The sequence below is a fragment of the Cheilinus undulatus genome, linkage group 5, assembly GCF_018320785.1.
Source record: "Cheilinus undulatus linkage group 5, ASM1832078v1, whole genome shotgun sequence".
Lineage (NCBI taxonomy): Eukaryota > Metazoa > Chordata > Actinopteri > Labriformes > Labridae > Cheilinus > Cheilinus undulatus.
This window is the reverse complement of record NC_054869.1, coordinates 47,786,939-47,804,549: the sequence shown is the minus strand read 5'-3', so window position 1 is coordinate 47,804,549 and position 17,611 is coordinate 47,786,939. Positions and strand designations below refer to the sequence as shown.

At 39.4% G+C, this 17,611-nt stretch overlaps 1 protein-coding gene across 1 annotated transcript in view; it reads left to right on the top strand.

The window, feature by feature from the left end:
* The window catches only part of npdc1b (neural proliferation, differentiation and control, 1b), a 30,994-nt gene extending 13,951 nt beyond the window's left edge, over positions 1-17,043 (top strand). Inside the window, exons 2-9 of the mRNA XM_041787282.1 lie at positions 1,595-1,762; positions 5,526-5,615; positions 5,707-5,922; positions 8,395-8,461; positions 11,289-11,370; positions 13,541-13,620; positions 13,755-13,854; positions 15,953-17,043. Coding sequence (XP_041643216.1) covers positions 1,595-1,762; positions 5,526-5,615; positions 5,707-5,922; positions 8,395-8,461; positions 11,289-11,370; positions 13,541-13,620; positions 13,755-13,854; positions 15,953-16,024 — 875 coding nt within the window. The 3' untranslated portion in view covers positions 16,025-17,043. The remainder of the gene's footprint in view (positions 1-1,594; positions 1,763-5,525; positions 5,616-5,706; positions 5,923-8,394; positions 8,462-11,288; positions 11,371-13,540; positions 13,621-13,754; positions 13,855-15,952) is intronic.
* The last annotated feature ends 568 nt before the right edge of the window (positions 17,044-17,611 follow it).

Sequence of the window (17,611 nt, the reverse complement as noted above, 5' to 3'; positions counted from 1 at the left end):
CCCTGAGGTGAAGCACATGCAGCAGTCTGTGAGAGGAGTGAAAACAGCTTATTTCTATTCTTCTTTACCACCAACCGGATGTTCTTGCCGCTTTAACATTACACAATAAAAGAGGTCATTGTTCTAAGTTCAGAGGCTTTACATGAAAACAAAAGATGTAGAAATAAGTAGTGCTGTCTGCGTATTCCTTCCATTTTGACTCAGTACAGGCCTCTCAGTACGGTGCAGACATATGACGAATAATTACATCTGAAGCGAAGCTCAAACACGGACAGGAGAGAAAACCTACACCGCCCAAACAACCACAGTAAAGGACAGCAGCAGTCTGAGTATCCCCAGCTTAAAGTTTCCAGTTAGGAAAGCCAGGGAAATACAACAGTGGACAAAGACAATGAGGAGGCAGAGGGAGTACGGACATTATTTAGCAGCTGTGTCGCTGACAGCCTGTCCATCAGATCAGTTAAAGCATTTAAAACGGCACCACACAAACATGGACGGCACTGCAACAAGGAGAAAAAACAAAACAAACACAGCTCCTATTGGAAATTAAACAGCCTCTTTCTGACAAAAAGGGATAAGAATGATTTTTAAAGCAGCTGATCTACAACCACATAAGCTGTCAAGAAAACAGGAATTTAACTGTTTAGTCAACTGAACTTTAACAAAAAGTCTCCTCTATGAACTTCCATGATTTCAGGTCTCTTTAGTAAAACACTGGTGCTCTGGATTTCTGGATCAAATGAAACCTAACTGGTACCTTTGAATGTCAGAGAAGGAGGGGAGGGGGACTCCATCATGTCTGCGGCCGGGTTAGAGCACTGGTTAGAATCATCCTCAGATTCCAGACTCCATCCTCTTTATCCGCTCAGATTAGCTGTGAAAATTGCTGCCAAACTTTGTAGTCTGTCCCATCGACTAGCAGTTGTATTTTGATGTGTTCAGTGTTAATTGAAATTGGAGGATTGGAGGAAAGACTATCTATATGTCAAAGATATATATTAATAAAAATACATAACCTTGTATTTAACAGGATTATTTTGTCATTTTTATTCACTGAAGACCTTTTGGAAAGAGGTTGAAGAATTATTCCTAATTTTAATGTCATTTATTTTGTAATTTGCCACCCTGAAATGCTGATTAAAGCCTCGGGCAGAAATGCGTCCATTTTCGTTTGCTGCTTACATTTCCTTTAAATAAAAGTGTAAACATTTTTGATGAGTGATGATCAGTTATTTTTGCCTCTCAGTGCTTTTGAGTGGGCGCTGATATTCCTGCATTTTGTTGAGTTGAGCTCTCTTTCTCTAGTCAAATGTTTCACAGTAGTTGTGACTTGTCAGTCCGGCTGTTGTTCTCTTGTGTTTTGAGCAGTGGTTGAATAAAGTTTTCTTTCTTTTCTTACTCCTTTGCGGGCATGAAATATGATGAGCTGTGAATCATTTCTTTTGTGAAAAACCTGTGAGAACATCAGCATGACCAGTACAGATACAAATGACTGAATGATTGAAAAATGTCTTTAAATAGGATGCAGCATAAATATTTATACGCATTAAGATTAAGAAAAAAAAACATATGTGTTTTGTGTGTTTCTCTGCAGGCTCTCACTCATGTCCTCGGAGTCTGGACTGTGCCCGAGCAGGACGACACTTCTGTCAGCCGGGCAGCTCGCACTGCGGGCCGTGTCTCCACCCTTTGGTAGAGAACTCCCATGGGCACTGTGTGGTGAAGAGGAAGCACAGTTCTCACTCTGCTAAGTCTACTAAAGGTAAGAGGAAGGTCCTTTATTAGTAGGAGAATCTTCCTATATGAGTTTAGTCTGAGTCTTTACCTAAAGAAGTCCCTAAAGAAGTCACAGCTCTGTCCTTTCCTTATCCCATGCTGTACTAGCATCTGTACAGATGTACAGTGCTGTGCAAAGGTTTTAGGGCATCATGGGACCTGATATGCCACAATCTGGGGCTTGACATGACATGTGTGTCACATGGCAGCAAAGGTCAGGCTTGATGGCATCTCTTTTGTCTGATCCTGTACCTCCCCTTGTAATATGCCAGGAGATTGCTGGCAGTTTTCGTGTCTGTGGGACATCCACATCACCACCAGGGGTTCATGGCAACCCTCCTTCCTGCCTGAACAGTACCCTAGGCCTTGTTCTAAAGGTGTGGACTTAGTTTTTTTTTTTCAACAGATTATATTCCCCTGGTTCTATGCAAGGACATCAAGAGCAAGACTGAGGTTGTGTCAATCCTCCTTGCCGCCTGATGGTGGCTTGCTCGCCACATCCACTCTTTACTTTAGCCTCAGTACCCCAAATTATCCATACATTTTTAAGACAGATTATACAGTTGGAAATTTCTTTAAGAGAAAAAGAAAACTCTACTTTTTAAAGCTGAAAATGTTGATGTTATACACATCACCATTTAAAGCAACATCTCTCTTCAAATCTGTCAAATCAAAGAATGAGTTTGGTTGTAGTAAATTTAGTAAATTTAGAGGTTTTCTCTTAAATTTAGGGATCCTTTGTTATCTTAGATGAGCGTTACTCAACCCTACTCAACCAAAGAGCCAAATTGTTGAAAAATACCTTTGCAAGAGCCACAATCTAAGTGGTTAAAAGTGGCAAAAACAGCTTGAAGTTGCCATAACAATATGTTAAAGGTGGCAAAAATGATAAAAAAGCAACAAAAATGGGTGGAAAGGGGCGAAAATGGGGAGGAAAAGGTGGAAAAAGGGTCAGAAAGTAGCAAAAATGGGTGAGAAGGGATAAAAAAAAGAGTTACAGGTTGCAAAAAGTGGTCCGAAAGTGGCAAAAAATGAGTGAAAGTGACTAAAATGGGCAAAAAGTAGCCAAGAGTGACAAAGAATTTGAAAAAAGGGGTATTTAGTGGCAAAAGGTAGCTTAATTGGGTGAAAAGTGGTGAAAGAGGGAAAAAATTGGCAAAAAGTAGTGACTAAAGTCGTATTTAATGACAAAAGGTAGCTTAAATGGGTGAAAATGATGACAAAATTGTGAAAAATGGCAAACATGGGATAAAAGTGCCAAAAAATGGGTAAAAAAAAATATGGAAAAAGTTGTATTTAATGGCACAAGGTAGCTTAACTGGGCAAAAATGGGAAAATCGGAAAAATGGCAAAAATAGGATAAAAATGCCAACAAATAGGTAAAAGTTACAAAAAAAGTGTAAAAATGGGCAAAAAAGTGCAGAAATAGTGGTATTTAATGGCAAAAGGTAGCTTAAATGGGCAAACATGGGAAAAATTGGAAAAATAGTGTCAAAAAATGGGTAAAAAGTTGCAAAAAAAAGGCAAAAATGTTCAAAAAGTAGGAAAAAAGTGGTATTTAATGGCAAAAGCTAGCTTAAATGGATGAAAAGTATCAAAAAATGGGGAAAACTGCAAAAAAGTTTCTGTTATTTAAGGTTTTCTGGGGGAATAGTATTTAAAATTAAGACATTCAAAAGCCACAAATCATCACAAAAGAGCCACATGTTGAGTACCACTGTTTTAGATAGACCCTAATCAGAGTTTAGATTGGCCTTACCTCATTCTAGCCCATGCATATTCCCCCTTTTTTAAAGAAGTTTACTTTTATAATTTATTGTTTTAACTTAAAGAGGTAGTGAACCAATTGACTGTTTAAAGAGCTGAAATTAACAGTGACAGCACTGTGAAATAACAACACTCAATCAAAATGGATTTAAATGAACACACTTGGAGTTAAAATCCCCTATAAAATGTCTAACACTATGATATCAACACCCCAGTTTTTGCTGTGTTGGGATGTAATGTGGAATGATTTCCTCTATGTTCTACTGTGTTTCAACAGAGGTGGAAAAAGTTCAAGAGTGTTGTACTCAAGTATAAGTACAGTCACTCTGGTTAAAACTTAATTAATTAGAGAAAAAACACTGATTTCAAAATGTACTCAAAAAGTACAAGTACCCAAAAAACTTCTCGATTACAGTAATCTGAGTAAATGTAGTTAGTAACACTCCAACCCTGATTAAATGTATATTAATGTGAGAATAAAGGGGCTATACCCAGACAGTGACCATATGAGCAGGGAGCCGAGTGCTGGGAGTTTCATGTTGGGTGTTATTTAACTGTCGGATCGGCTCTAAATGATTCGTGTTTCTCCACCTCGGAGATCTTCATCCACTCATGAGTCATGTTGATTGCTAAAGGTCGACTTTACAGTCTCCTAGTGGGTGTAACTTCAGCTCCAGCCTCCGGTCAGCAGCTGAGTTAATGATCTCTTTAGTCTCTGCTGTCGTGTCGGCTCCTCTGCTGATGGAGAAAAGTGAGAATGAGGCGGTGGATGTAGGATGGACTCAGGCTGAAATTTCAGCTGAAAAGACCCTGATAGGTTTAAACGTGGGCTGTTACAGGATTAAAATTTGCCAACATGATCAATCTTGGGATTCTATCACAATAAAATTACTGCATCTCTCTTCTTTTAATTTAAAAGTCCACTATTTTGTATTTAAAACTTTGTTTTATTTAGGATTTCCAACTGTCGTATTGAAGGGTAACTGTTTGGATATTGACCTGCAACCCACCGACCCTTTGCTGGCAGAATCACATCGTAAACTACGTGAAAACTGAATGATTATTCACAGAATTCCAAATACACTGTCCCGCTACCCCACTTCATTGGCAGGGTGTCAAAAGTAGATCAACCTGCTGCTGGAGCAAGTCCAGATCAGTCTCCATCCTGTCAGCATCAGCCCTCATTTCACTCAAATCACGGCTGTCTGTCACTCTGCCACCATCTGTGATGCTCCATACATACAACGTCCAGGCTCCCCCCCTTCCTCCACCTCTGTCTCTCCTCCCTGTTACCATAGCGACACCTCACATTCATGTTTCTGAGGAAAAACCTGCTCCACCATCCACGTCTTTCTCTCTCCCCATCTTTCTCTCTTTGCCATCAGCCCACACTCGGAGCAGCCAGGCCTGACAGCAGAGCGCCGAGCCAACCGCCCACACATGCACAAACACAAAGTGCACCACATCTTCTCGCCCACTCCCTCTGAATAATAGTACTATGGTGAATAAAACACATTTTCACACATCAGTTGGTCTACACTGCGATCCACACGCATGGGCAGCACACTGCGTCACTGGGACTTCTTCCCACTCATCAGCATTACGACCTCCTGAACAGCGTGTGTTGCTCTGCAGTGCAGCAGGATCACAGCAGGTGGAGCGGCATAAACACAGATCAAAGCAAGCAAGACTCTTATTTCTGCCACATGAGGGTGCTGTTTCCCCTGTGATTAATCTGCTGAGTTTTTGCTGCTGATTGCTTGAAAGAAATGTATTTATTATGATTTCTGTTTTTAGTCACAGTAGGCACACAATGTCCCAACTTTTTTGGAATTCTTGCTTGTGTGTGGAAGATTAAAAGTACAAAAATGTAGTTCCTACAGGTCCAGAAGATGTGTAATCCATTTTTATTTACAAGTAAAGAAGTGTTTTGTTCAGAGCAGCACCTCAGATTAACTTCTTCTCGTTTTGCGCCCCTCCAGCGAAGACGAGCCCCTACCCTGAGCTGGACGAGGAGATCGACTTTCTCTCTGCCATCATCAGTGAGCAGAGAACAGAGTCCAGAATGTCAGGTGACTGAAAGGACATTTCTTTATACCTAACATGAGTTTTTACTGCCAAATCTTTGTTCATGCAACAACTAACAGTTCCTTTTGTCATCAGCTCCACCTGCCCAGGACGTTCCAAAGCCTGAATCCAAACAGCCCAGTGAGCCTGGTCCTGCCCAAAATGAGTCCACCACACAGCTGCCTACAAGTCCAAGCTCCCTGTTCACCAGCGTGCCCCTTACTCCATCTACCACCTCCACAAACCACACCCCAGCTCTGCTCAGAGACCCCATCATTGTCCCCTATCCGTCCAACGACCATGTCTTCATCGGTAAGTCTCTTTGGCTGCAGCTAAAGACAGCAGCTGGATATGAAACTGTCTTTATTTAAAGGCTGACCATGTGATGTATGAAGCAGACTTTCACACTGAAATAAACCATAATCTATTCTCTTCTCACTTCCCCTCCTGCCTCCACACTTATCCAGCCGTCTTCCTGTCTCACTAGTGGGTTTTTGCCACCATGTGTACCTGCTGAAATTATCTAATATGGCTAAAGTCACCCCCGATCCCCAGGATGATCTAAAAACAAATGAAATATGGTGCTCATTAGAACATGAAGCTTGTGCTTAGCTGTATTGTTTAAGTGCTATTTTTCCCCATGTCTTTTATTTTTACAGTGACAGTAGGGCACAATCCCCGTCCTCCTGTATTTAACATGTCATTTAATGTTCTAAATATGTTTTTAATATCACAATTTAACAGCTACATCTGAGCCAATTGCAACCCCAGCAGCAGCCGTTGCTATTCGCCTCCAGTACAACTAAAACTCGCATGTAGCTAGGGCCTTATTCTCCTCATGTAACTCTGATTGGTCAGGTCCATTTCCAATCATGACACAATTGTTGTGATTTAGAGCTTTGCCTGATGACACACAGGGACTCTATATAATCCATCTGCTTTGTACGGTGGCCTGGAAGGGCAATTCAGAACAACAAAGTCTGAAACAAATTCACATCAACCAAAACATTTTTATGTATTAGGTAAAAGCAATACAAAAGATAAGAATACATAATACACCAATCCATTAGCAAAACGCGATAAAAAAAATGATGAAACCAGTTAAAATTTACAAAACAAATTCACAAAAGGGCTAATATAAAATTACAAAGTCTGAAACAATTTAACAAAACTTTAAACAAATTTACGAAGTCGGACACAAAATAAGAAAGTCTGATTTACTTTAAGCCCAGACATTTTCCATTTTATAAAACAAATTTAGAATTTTTAACATTACACTTAGAATCTTTAGTTTAAATTGTACAAAATCAAATTTACAAATCAAACAACATTTTTACAAGATCTGAAACAAATTTACTGACAAAGGTATCTTACGGATTGGGACCGGATGCCAGAAGTTGATACAAGTTTAGAGTTCTTCAAGTGTTTATTTTGTATCAGATTTTGTAAACTTGTTTCAATTTGTAATTTGACATTTTATAAATTTGTTCTGTCATTTGTTAAAGTGTTTTGCTAATGTGAATTTGTTTTATGAAATATATAAATGTTTTGGTTGATGTAAATTAGTTTAAGCTTCGTAAAAGTGTTTCAGACTTTTTCCTTTTGTATTGCCCTTCCAGGCCACCGTAGCTGTGCAAGGTTAGCACAGCATAAAAACCTATCATCATTCTGTGATATTACATCATGGGCTCAGGAAGACTTCAGAAAACTGTTGTCAGTGAACACAGTATGTCACTGCATCTACAAATATCAGTTAAGACTGTAATCATGCAGTGACAAATATGTATACCAACAACATCCAGAAGCCCCGCCCACTTCTCTGGGCCTGAGCTCATCAGAGATGGACTGAAAATTGTGCCGTCATCTGATGACTCCACATTTCAATTTTATTTTATGTTTTTTCTTTGGAGAATTGCTGTCGAGTCCTCTGGGCAAAGGAGGATAAATCCAGACTGTTATCTGCACAACGTTCAAAAGTTTAGAGGTGTATTAGTGCCCACAGCATGGGTCACTTGCACATCTGTGAAGGCAGCCGTTATACTGAGAGGTACATACAGGTTTTAAAGTAGCCATGGAAGCATTTTAGAGAATTAAGTATTAATAAGGATAAATCTGTAAATTAAACTGGATTAAAGCCACTAATTTATTTATGAGGTTAAAGCAATACAAAAGATAAAAATACATAATACACCAATCCATAAGCAAAAACTCCTCTCATAAATAAGATTTTGGCATTTGGAAATTAAAGGTTAGACATAAAACATGTAGCTGTCAAGGATTTAGGTTCCTTCACAGACAAATGTACTTTGTTTCTCCTTTTTTCCAGGAAGTTCCTCATTAAGAGAAGATTTTGGAAAAACCATCCAGGGAAAAACCAGAACCTCATTTCACAGCAAAGCTAAGAAAATCAACACAAGCTGCCCTCATTTCCAATCATGGAAATAAAAACACATAAAGTCAGACTCTAAAAATCCTTTTTGAAACAGTTGGCACCACATGCTCGAAATCTCGGGACTAACCTCAGATTAACTTTGGCGTTGAAGAGAACAGAGCTCTTAGGTTTCTGTCGATTCGTTCTGCCGTGCTTCATTTCTGCCATCAATGCTTTTATTTGTTGATCCTTCAGGATGTAAAGGAGCAGCGTACTGACTCCCGGTTATTTTCAGGAGCTCTTCTCTCAGCCTCAGACTTGTCTCTTCCACTCAGCGATCATGTCTTCCTCTCATGTCTACAGACCTGTCCAGTACTCTCTCCCTCTCACTGTTTGTATGTATTTCTTCTCAGTCATGAGCAGCATCTTCATCGTGGCCGGCTCCATGGCGCTGATCATCGCAGGGGCCTGTTGGATCAGGTGAGAACCTTTTCTGCACGACTGCATGAAAAGTCATCTCTGTTTTCAGGATTTTAATGTTAAACAACAGTTAGACTCACTACAGTGGGTTGTGCCATTCTCTTCAGCACTGAATGACACAGTAAAGTCAGAATATCCATCAAACTTTAAACAGGATCAGAAGATCACAATCAGCACTTTATGCCTCGTTTGAAAAGACTTGAACTTGAGCAGTACAGCAGAGCTGTAAGCAAAGGTTTAAGACAGCTGCTTATGTAAGTTCATTATAGAAACTATGGAGCCCACATTTTAATGCAGAAATAGAGTCAAAGGACTTTATTTCAAATTTATGCTGACTTAAAACCAGAATATTATTGTTGTATCAAAAACAAAAGCTAGGTGGACAACAGAGAGGGCTGCTTTGAGTTTAAAGTGTCAGTAATCCACGTTTGGGTCCTGATCCACCTGCTGGCCTGCTCAAAGGTTTGGCTGTGCCGCTGAAGAACCCAGAGAATGGACCCTCCCCAGTTGTGATCTATCATGTGTGCTGGATCAGTAGCATTGATGCTAGCGTCCTGACTAACCGTTCATTTTGGAGCTAAAGAGTGTGCAAAGCTGTTACGAAATTAATCATTTGTGCTACCTTTACACCTCTTTTAAATCAATTTTTAAACCAGCATTTCCACCCATTATTTTCAGTCTTTTTGCCACTTTTTCTTTTTGGCCTCTTCTTTCCATGTTTGCCTCTCTAACACATTTTTGCCAATTTTCAAACCAATTCCAAAAATTTTCCACACAATTTCGGACTTTTGGGCAATTTTGTAAACAACCTATGCTACCTTTTCCCTATTCTTGCCACTTTAATCCTTTTTTTATTCAACTTTTAACCCACATTTGCTGATCTTTAATTCTTTTTCACTACCTTTTCCACCTTTTTTACCAGCTTTAACCAATATTGCTATTTTTTCACAATAGTTTAATAATTTTCCCCTAAAGATGTCTCAATTATTGAAAGTTTTTCCACTTATAACCAACTTTTGCAATTTCTCAATTTACCCAATTTCTACCTATTTACCAAGCAGTTTTTGCAAATTTTTAAACCATTCCACTCATACCCCCTTTTTCCATTTTTGTAAACTAATTTTTCCACTTTTCCCCACCTTATTTTTCTAAATTCACTTTTGCCTATTTTTCTTTTTTGATACTTTAAACTCATTTTCCCCTTTTCCCCATTTTTCCCACAAATTTTCTTGCATCCTTGAAACTTATTTTTGCAACTTCTTGCTCACCCCATTAATCCAAAACCATTTTTGCTACTTTTAACCCCTTTTCACCACTGTTTTCACATATTATTGTTAGTTTTTTCACTAATAACTCATTTTTGCCTTCTTCTCCATTTTCACCACTTTCTAACCCATTTTCAGCACTTTTTCCACTTTTTTTTTGTTTGAAATTTTTTAAACAATTTTTGCTACTTCTATCCATTTTTGGCTCTTAATCCTCTATTTGCCACTTAAACATTTTGCCACTTATTTCCCCTTTTTCCACCCATTTCCCCCTTTTTTGCATTTTTGAAACACTTTTCCCTACCTGTTTTTTGCCAAATCATTTTTTTGCCAACTTTGCCAGTTTTTCCCTTTTTAAAGCCATTCCAACTTCTTCTCCTTTTCATTTTTTCACCCATTTCTCCCCATTTTTGCATTTGTTAACATATTTGCCACTCTTTAACCCTACCCTACCACCGTCCCTACCAATTTTTGCAATTTTTTTGTGATTAATGAAATATTTTTCCCCTTGTTAGCTCAGTTGGCACTCTTATGTTTGAGCAGATCATGGCTTAGTTTTGAAGTCTGACTTTACTTTTAAAAATATTGTCAGTGTGACCATCCCAGTGTTAACATTACCAAAAAACATAATTCTATTTTAAGAAAAGCTTTATTTTACTACGGAAAAAATAAATATAATTCGCTTTAGTTTCTTTGATGAATGTCATTATAATTTAGGTTTAAAATAAAATATCACAGATTGACTTTACAAGGGATCATGATTTTGCTGACCTCCATGGGCCCCCCATTTGGCTTGTCCCCAGAAAGCTCTCCCCTTTATCCTCCTCTTATGGACGGCTTTACCAGTCGAGCACCACTGCCTTGTTTCAAATCAACATTCAAAAAAGAAGGATTAAAAAGAAATTTAATTTATGAAAATTAACAATATGAAACTGTATGCTGACCAGCTCTATAAGGTCAGGTTAGGGAGCATAAAGCACGTGACTGCCCCTAACCTGTGGACCAGCCCACCAGGTCCTGGTCACCCAGTATGCAGTGAGCTGGATCAGTTCCAGAAAAGAATGTCAGGTGCTGTTCCCTTATCCAGCAGCTGACCCTTCCCATCCCAAAATGCAGCAAAAAGAAGCAGCACAGAGGAGTCCAGCCAGTGCCCCAGGCCATCAGTCAGCATCCAGGCCTCGCTGGAGTATGGAAATACCAAAGGGTCAAGGGCTAAAAGCCTGTGACTTCATCTGCATGCTCAGATACCATGACCGCCACACCACCTTGTCCAGAAAACCCATCACCTCAAGTCCAAGTCTGTTGTTGATCTCAGCCTCACAGTTAGCAAATCAGTGGATTCCTCCTGTAAAATTTCTATATGAAACCCATGAGGATTTATTTTAATTTTGACTGAAATTACCTGTTTCATTCCAACACAGAAAAATCAGATCAGCTTTAATCTTTTAGAGTGATGAAAGGAAACGCAATGCCAACAACCAGTGGAAAGAAGGACTAAAGGCATGTTGGTAATTTTCCTTTTATTAGTCATGAAGTCTAATGAGCTCGGTCTTTCTCTTTAGATTGCAGAAAAGTGTGCATCTGACACAGAAGATGGAATACCCGGTCTACGGACTCATGAGAGCCCAAACCTTTGACAACATGGTGAGTAGAGAATAATTAGCATGTTATAAATAAATTATGTTACGCAGAATAGATAGAGGAATAATCATTAAGGCACCATAAAGAGTATTAAATGTTAGATACTGTAGAGAAAATTGCTCATAAATAACAGATGTTTAAAGCAGCAGTAGTCACATTTTCTTTAAATAAGCATCAATAAAAAAAAAAAAAACATGTATGAACTGAATAATCACATGGAGATAAGCGTGACTCCAGTGAAATGTGTATTTTTTATTTTAATGTTGCCATGATGTCTGTATGGCTTGTTCATGCTGCCCCCCAGTGGCCTTAGAGGTGAACACAGCTTGAAAATTTGGTTGGGTTTTGGAAGCGCTTTAATCACTCAAATGGAAATTTCTTGAATGTTTTGAGTGGTTTCTGGAGATTTCTAGTGCCAGTACTGTGTTTTGATCATTACCATCAATAACTCACTTCATCTCCGCTGATCCTTCTGCAGATTTTAAGCAAAAAATGACCATGGAACTATTTCTGTGATACATCATGAGAATGGGCTGTTAAACGTCTTAATTAGTCTTTTTCTAAAAAGTGAGAGATCTTAAATGTCAGAGAGATATATGAGATATGGCTGTTAAAAACCAGACTAGTGCTGTGATACAGGTTAATTGAACATAAACATTTTTCAGCGTTTCTCTCCTACACCACACTCTCCTTCTGCACCAACACATCACTGCATTCAGTCTTCATTGATCAAAACAGTGTAGTAGGTTTTCTTCAGACAGTCGTCTCAGAACCTCTGTTGTTTTTTTAACTTCTCACTCAAAACGTGCTCCTTTGAGCACAGATTTGATCCGAGGGTAAAGGAGAAGGTCACACAGTGATAGATCAGGTGAATAAGGAGGGTGATCAAGCACTGTGATTTGTTTTTGGGTCAGACACTGCTTTACTGAGAGCTCAGTGTGAGCTGGATGGCTGTCTTAATGATTGAAGATTGAAACCATTTTTCCACAACTGTGGTCTCTTTCTTCAGACTTTCTTGCAGGTTTTCGTGAACCTGTTTGTGATAGTGCTGATTCACTGCTAACCCTTCTGGAACCTCCAAAATGAAACCCTTAATGTCAAAGAGAACAACCAACATGGCCTTGAATTTGGACTTGCTTTGTTGTGCTTTCTTCATCCTTGGTGATGATGGTGTTTTTAATGCATGACAGCCATTTTGTCTCAGGATTGTATTGGAAGTTTCATCGCGTGTTATCATTACTTCTAAAAAAGTTTCAGTCAGTTTGTCCCAAAATGTCTTCACAAATTTGCTTGGGTTTTTCCTCTTTATCAGGAATCAAAAGTTTTGGAACAACTTTGGCACACACTCATGTCATGTTCAAATTTTCATGCAAGATTTGCAGAACTGTCTCTTTTCTACGGAGACCATTTCTGCTGTCATTCTCATCAGTCGTTAGTCATTTGGAACAATAAGTTAAAGCTGTTGAACATTTTCAGAGGTTTTTGATGTGCGTGAATGCCCAGAACGTTCATCATCTTGGACATCCTCTCTGTCTTCATTAAATCTTCTGTGCCATTCAAACACACGTGAACATAACATACAGTGTTCCCCATATAACTCAATAAATCTACCAACAGATTTAGCAGCTGTTTTGTTCAGTTTCACCCAAAATTTTAAGTTAATATTGAGTCTGGGTTCCTGCAGCATGTACAAAGTCAAAATTCAGTGCCCTACTGGCTTATGTTTTGTTCTTTTTAATGAAGAAGAGGATTAAATATGCTGGGAATGTTTCTCTTACAATCATCATTAAATGTATTTTCGAAAAGTATAGAACTGTTAGAAAAACCTATTTTGTTTAAGATACCATTTAATACCCTGTTCAGCGATCAGTCACAACTAGATAATCTGACGTCTGACAGCCTTACCTTGTACGTGTTTTGGTGAGTGAGCTCAGCGCTGAAATAATCATCCTCTCGTTAAAATAATCTTCCCTTTGTGCAAACACGAGCCACTGAATGAACTGTGTTTTAGGACGTATGAATAGAGTCACAGCGGTCCCCCATTAGAAGGACAAGCGTGCGTGTCCTCTGAGCAGCATGTGCAGAGCAGACACATGCTGCAGGAGTGAATGTCAGCTGAATAATGTGACCCAGTGTGGTTCTCACGTCCCCTCTGCCCCTCGCTGTGTTTCAGCCCGGGGATAAGAAGCTGGCCCACAGCGCTCAGATGTACCACTACCAGCACCAGAAGCAGCAGATGCTCTCCCTGGAAAAGTGAGTCATCCTCCAGCACGCTCGCTGGGTTTTGAGGGGCACGTGTTACCGTCTGCCCCGTCCTGCCCTCTCTGCATCCTTATACCCCCAGGTATCCTTTGAATATTTTATGACTCTGTGTGTTGCGTCTGCAGACAAAGGGACGAGCCAAAAGTTCCTGACTCTGGAGCATCGACAGACGAGGAGAATGATGATGGAGATTTCACGGTCTATGAATGTCCAGGTCTGGCTCCGGTGAGTAAAACCTGCATTAATCTGTATTTAAAGAGTAACTAAAGGTAACTTAAACCCAGAGTCTGAGCTGAGGTTCATTTACAAGTCCTCCTTCCTTCCTATTGTCCTTTATCAGCCATAAGATCATTCAGTCTGTGCTACTCTTTAGATTTTGATTATAAGCCATGATGTTAGAACCATTAAAGGTAGACTAACCACAGGATACCTGAATGAGAAACAATGATATATGGTCCCCTAGATGACACATTCTCTCATGTAGTTTACTTCGTATTATAAAAACATGGTTTCTTCCCAATCATAGCCAACAGAACTACTTTATCCACAATGATACATCATCACATCCGCATCCCTGATTGGTTGAATCCGCCTTTATGAGTGAAACGTCTACGTTTAATCCAGTGCTGCTGCAGGATTTGAATCATAAGCTTAAAAAACATTGGCATTATGGATTAAATTCAACCAAAATGCAGTAGCCGACCTTTGACTCATACCTTGAGAAACTTGACAAAACGATTTGAAATGATGAATCGACACATTTTTAGATTTTCAGTAAATCGCAACAACACTGTGAAAATACTGATAACTGTGTCATTTTAGGTCATGATTATCGTGAAATGAAATTCTGATATTATTACATTTCTATCCACATCATACTATGTCATATTCCTGCGGTCCTTTTCCTTTGTTGCATCCGTGCCATGCTTTGGTCCACCTCGTCTTTCTGTGCCGAGGTCAGGGAAGTTCACACTGGTCCAACGTACTGGATGCGCCCAAGCCCATTACATACTTCCTGGAGTGAGTGCATCCTTAGACATAGTTTGTTGTAGTCTGGTGAACCTCTGCCCATCTTTACTTCTGAGGGACTCTGCCCCCCTAAAATGCTCCTTTTATACCTGGTCAACTTTCTGACCTGTTGCCAATTAACCTAATGATTTACAGAATGCTCCTCCAGCTGTTTCTTAGTGGTACCACTTACTTTTTGAGCCTTTTGTTGCCCTGTCCCTACTTTTTTGAGATGTGTTGCTGCCATCAAATTCAAAATGAGTGAACATTTTTTTACCTGGCACGCCAGATGAATGTGTTTTACACCAAACTAGTCATACACAACATTTGGGAAAAGGCAGAGGCTTTGAAAAAACACTCAGAGGGTGATTGGATGAACGTACTGTCTGTCACATCTTTATGGGCCAATCAGAGCAACAAAACACGTGACGTAGCCAGTGAGTTGCAGCCCTACCGAAGGAGTAAATTCCATAAAGAACTGCATAACGCGAATCATGGCGACTGTAGACATGTCAGTACACGAATTAGTCGTTTTTTGAAAAGAAAACAACTCACTGCTGTTCTTTGTTTTTCTTCTTACGAGGAAATGTAGTCAAGTTTTGATAAAACTGGCACTTTAGCAGCATCCATGCTAATGTCTTCCACCATAATTGCACTGGTCTTTTGTCACTGCATGCATACGTCACATCACCACCACACCCGAAAGTACTGCCCCTTGACACTGATTGGTCCTGTCACTTTCTAACCGGGCCCAAACAGTTCAGACGAGAGCTTTGCAAGATGGATTTGCCAGTGAGAAACACAGAAATGGGCATATTCATCTGCTTTGCAAGGTTATCATTTTTTATTAAAATGTAAAATTGTCTCAATATCAGTATCTGATATACTTTGACCTTCTAAATTAGAATTTTGACTTTTTATCTCCTTTTTAAGACTTTTTATCACATGATTTTGAGTAAAGAGTTTATTCTGTTTATTTATGATTTCCTGACTTTCATTTTTTAAAGTGGGCTTTTATAAGATTGGGACCCTTTCTGATCCACAGGACTATCAAATCCCCTCATACACAAGTAGTCTGAGGGTTTAGTTACTCTTTAAATGAGCGTATGCATCGTCAGGTCAGCAGATAAACTACACTAATCAATCAGTATTGTCAATGGAAGGATCTTAATGCAGTGTATGTGAATTCTGCTGCTACGGTTTCATCACACATTATGAGAAATTCATCCATGAAACAAAAACATCAGTACACTGATGAGTGAACCTGCTAAATAACGATGTTTCTCACAGATTTTCCCTCTCTTTCTCTCTTCAGACGGGGGAGATGGAGGTGAAGAACCCACTGTTTGACGACTCCACCCTTTACTTCCAGAGGTTCCCTAAGTAAACCCTGGACTCTTGAGATGATTCCCGCTCTCAATGCAGCATTTGTGTGTGATCTTAATTACACACATTACACACTGTTCACGTTACCTGTGCTCAGTGTCCAGCCTTTATAACGGACGCTACGAAGAGTGTAACGTTAATGTGGAAAGAGGAAGAAGAGGACCTTTAAAGGAAGTTTCATGGCTGCTCAAAACAGGACTGAATCTGGGACCAACGTCGCCCGTACAGCAAGATCCTCTTTTTTCTATCATGACTCCCTTTTTTTATTTTCTGTCCTCACTTTAGTTAGTTTGTTATGTTTCTACTCTAATAGGACAGACTCACAGTTAGGATATTCTGCTATTGAGTTTTTATCAGGGTGGTTTCACATTAGGGACCTGGGTTTAGATCCAGGTTGAGACCACAGTGTGGTTCATTTGATCATTCTGAACACAGAGCTGCGTTTCCAACAGGTGGTCCAGTTTTACTGAGTACAGTTTGGTATGGTTTGGTAAGCTAACCCCAAAATAGTTTGTGTTTCTACAGACACCCGTACCCTCACTTGGTGAGTGGACTGTAGAGGGTATGCATGTGACGACACAGGAGGCGTGTGTCTGTTGTCCCAGCCGCTGAAATCAGTAGGGAATAAGCGGTAAAGAGCTTTATTTCAGCTGTAAACTGCTATTTTTTTAATAACCACTTCTTAACCATGTTAACTGTGGTAGTACAGATCCTCATCAGGAGTCGTAATGCTACATTGATTTAGCCACAAGATGAAGCTGGTCCATTACAGTAGATACCACAAGCATTCAGTTAGTGATGAATATAATCTAAGCTCAACCTCTTACCTTAAAGGAAAATTAAGACCTTAAATAAAAGCAGATCAAACATATGGGGAAATAAGGTGAGGGCATCTAATGACAACAGCTTATGTTTTATAGTTATATAAAAGGTCCTGCAGTGTCTGCTTAACGTGGCGGATTTTATTGGGGAAAGACATCCCTGTTTTTTTTGTTTTGTTTTTTGTTTTCAAGACAACCTGAGCTTTAAGTATATGTGTGCTCACTTAAATTGTTTAAAAAAAAACCTATAGGACTATAATGACAAAAGAAAAAAATAAAATGGAAATTAAAACTCAAAGATTGGTGTATTACACACAGTAAAAGAAAAAGACTGTGTTTTTTTTGTTTTTTTTGCATAAACATCTCTTAGGGACCAAAATCTTAAAATCTAACATTATGTGTCAAAGAAATCTTCAGAATATTCACATTTTCGCGAAAAAGGCCTTGCGTTATTGTGAATTTGAGTCATTATTCGAAGCAGGGACACATCACGGTCTCTCTGTGTCTCTTTCTCTTTGACTCATTCAGGCTCTCTTTTCTTGTTTCTGTGTTTGCACAGGCACTGTTTGGCAAAGCATGATGTAACGATGGAACAGCCTGCCATTTGTACTCACAGCCCAGTCACAATGCACTGTGGGAAACCAACAATATGGCGACAGTATTTGCTGCTAGCAGCAGGAACAATGGATTATAAAAAAGATAAAGAGATGTTTGACATCCAAGTAGCTGGTGTGGATTTAATCTTTAAAGACCAATGAAAGTCAGCC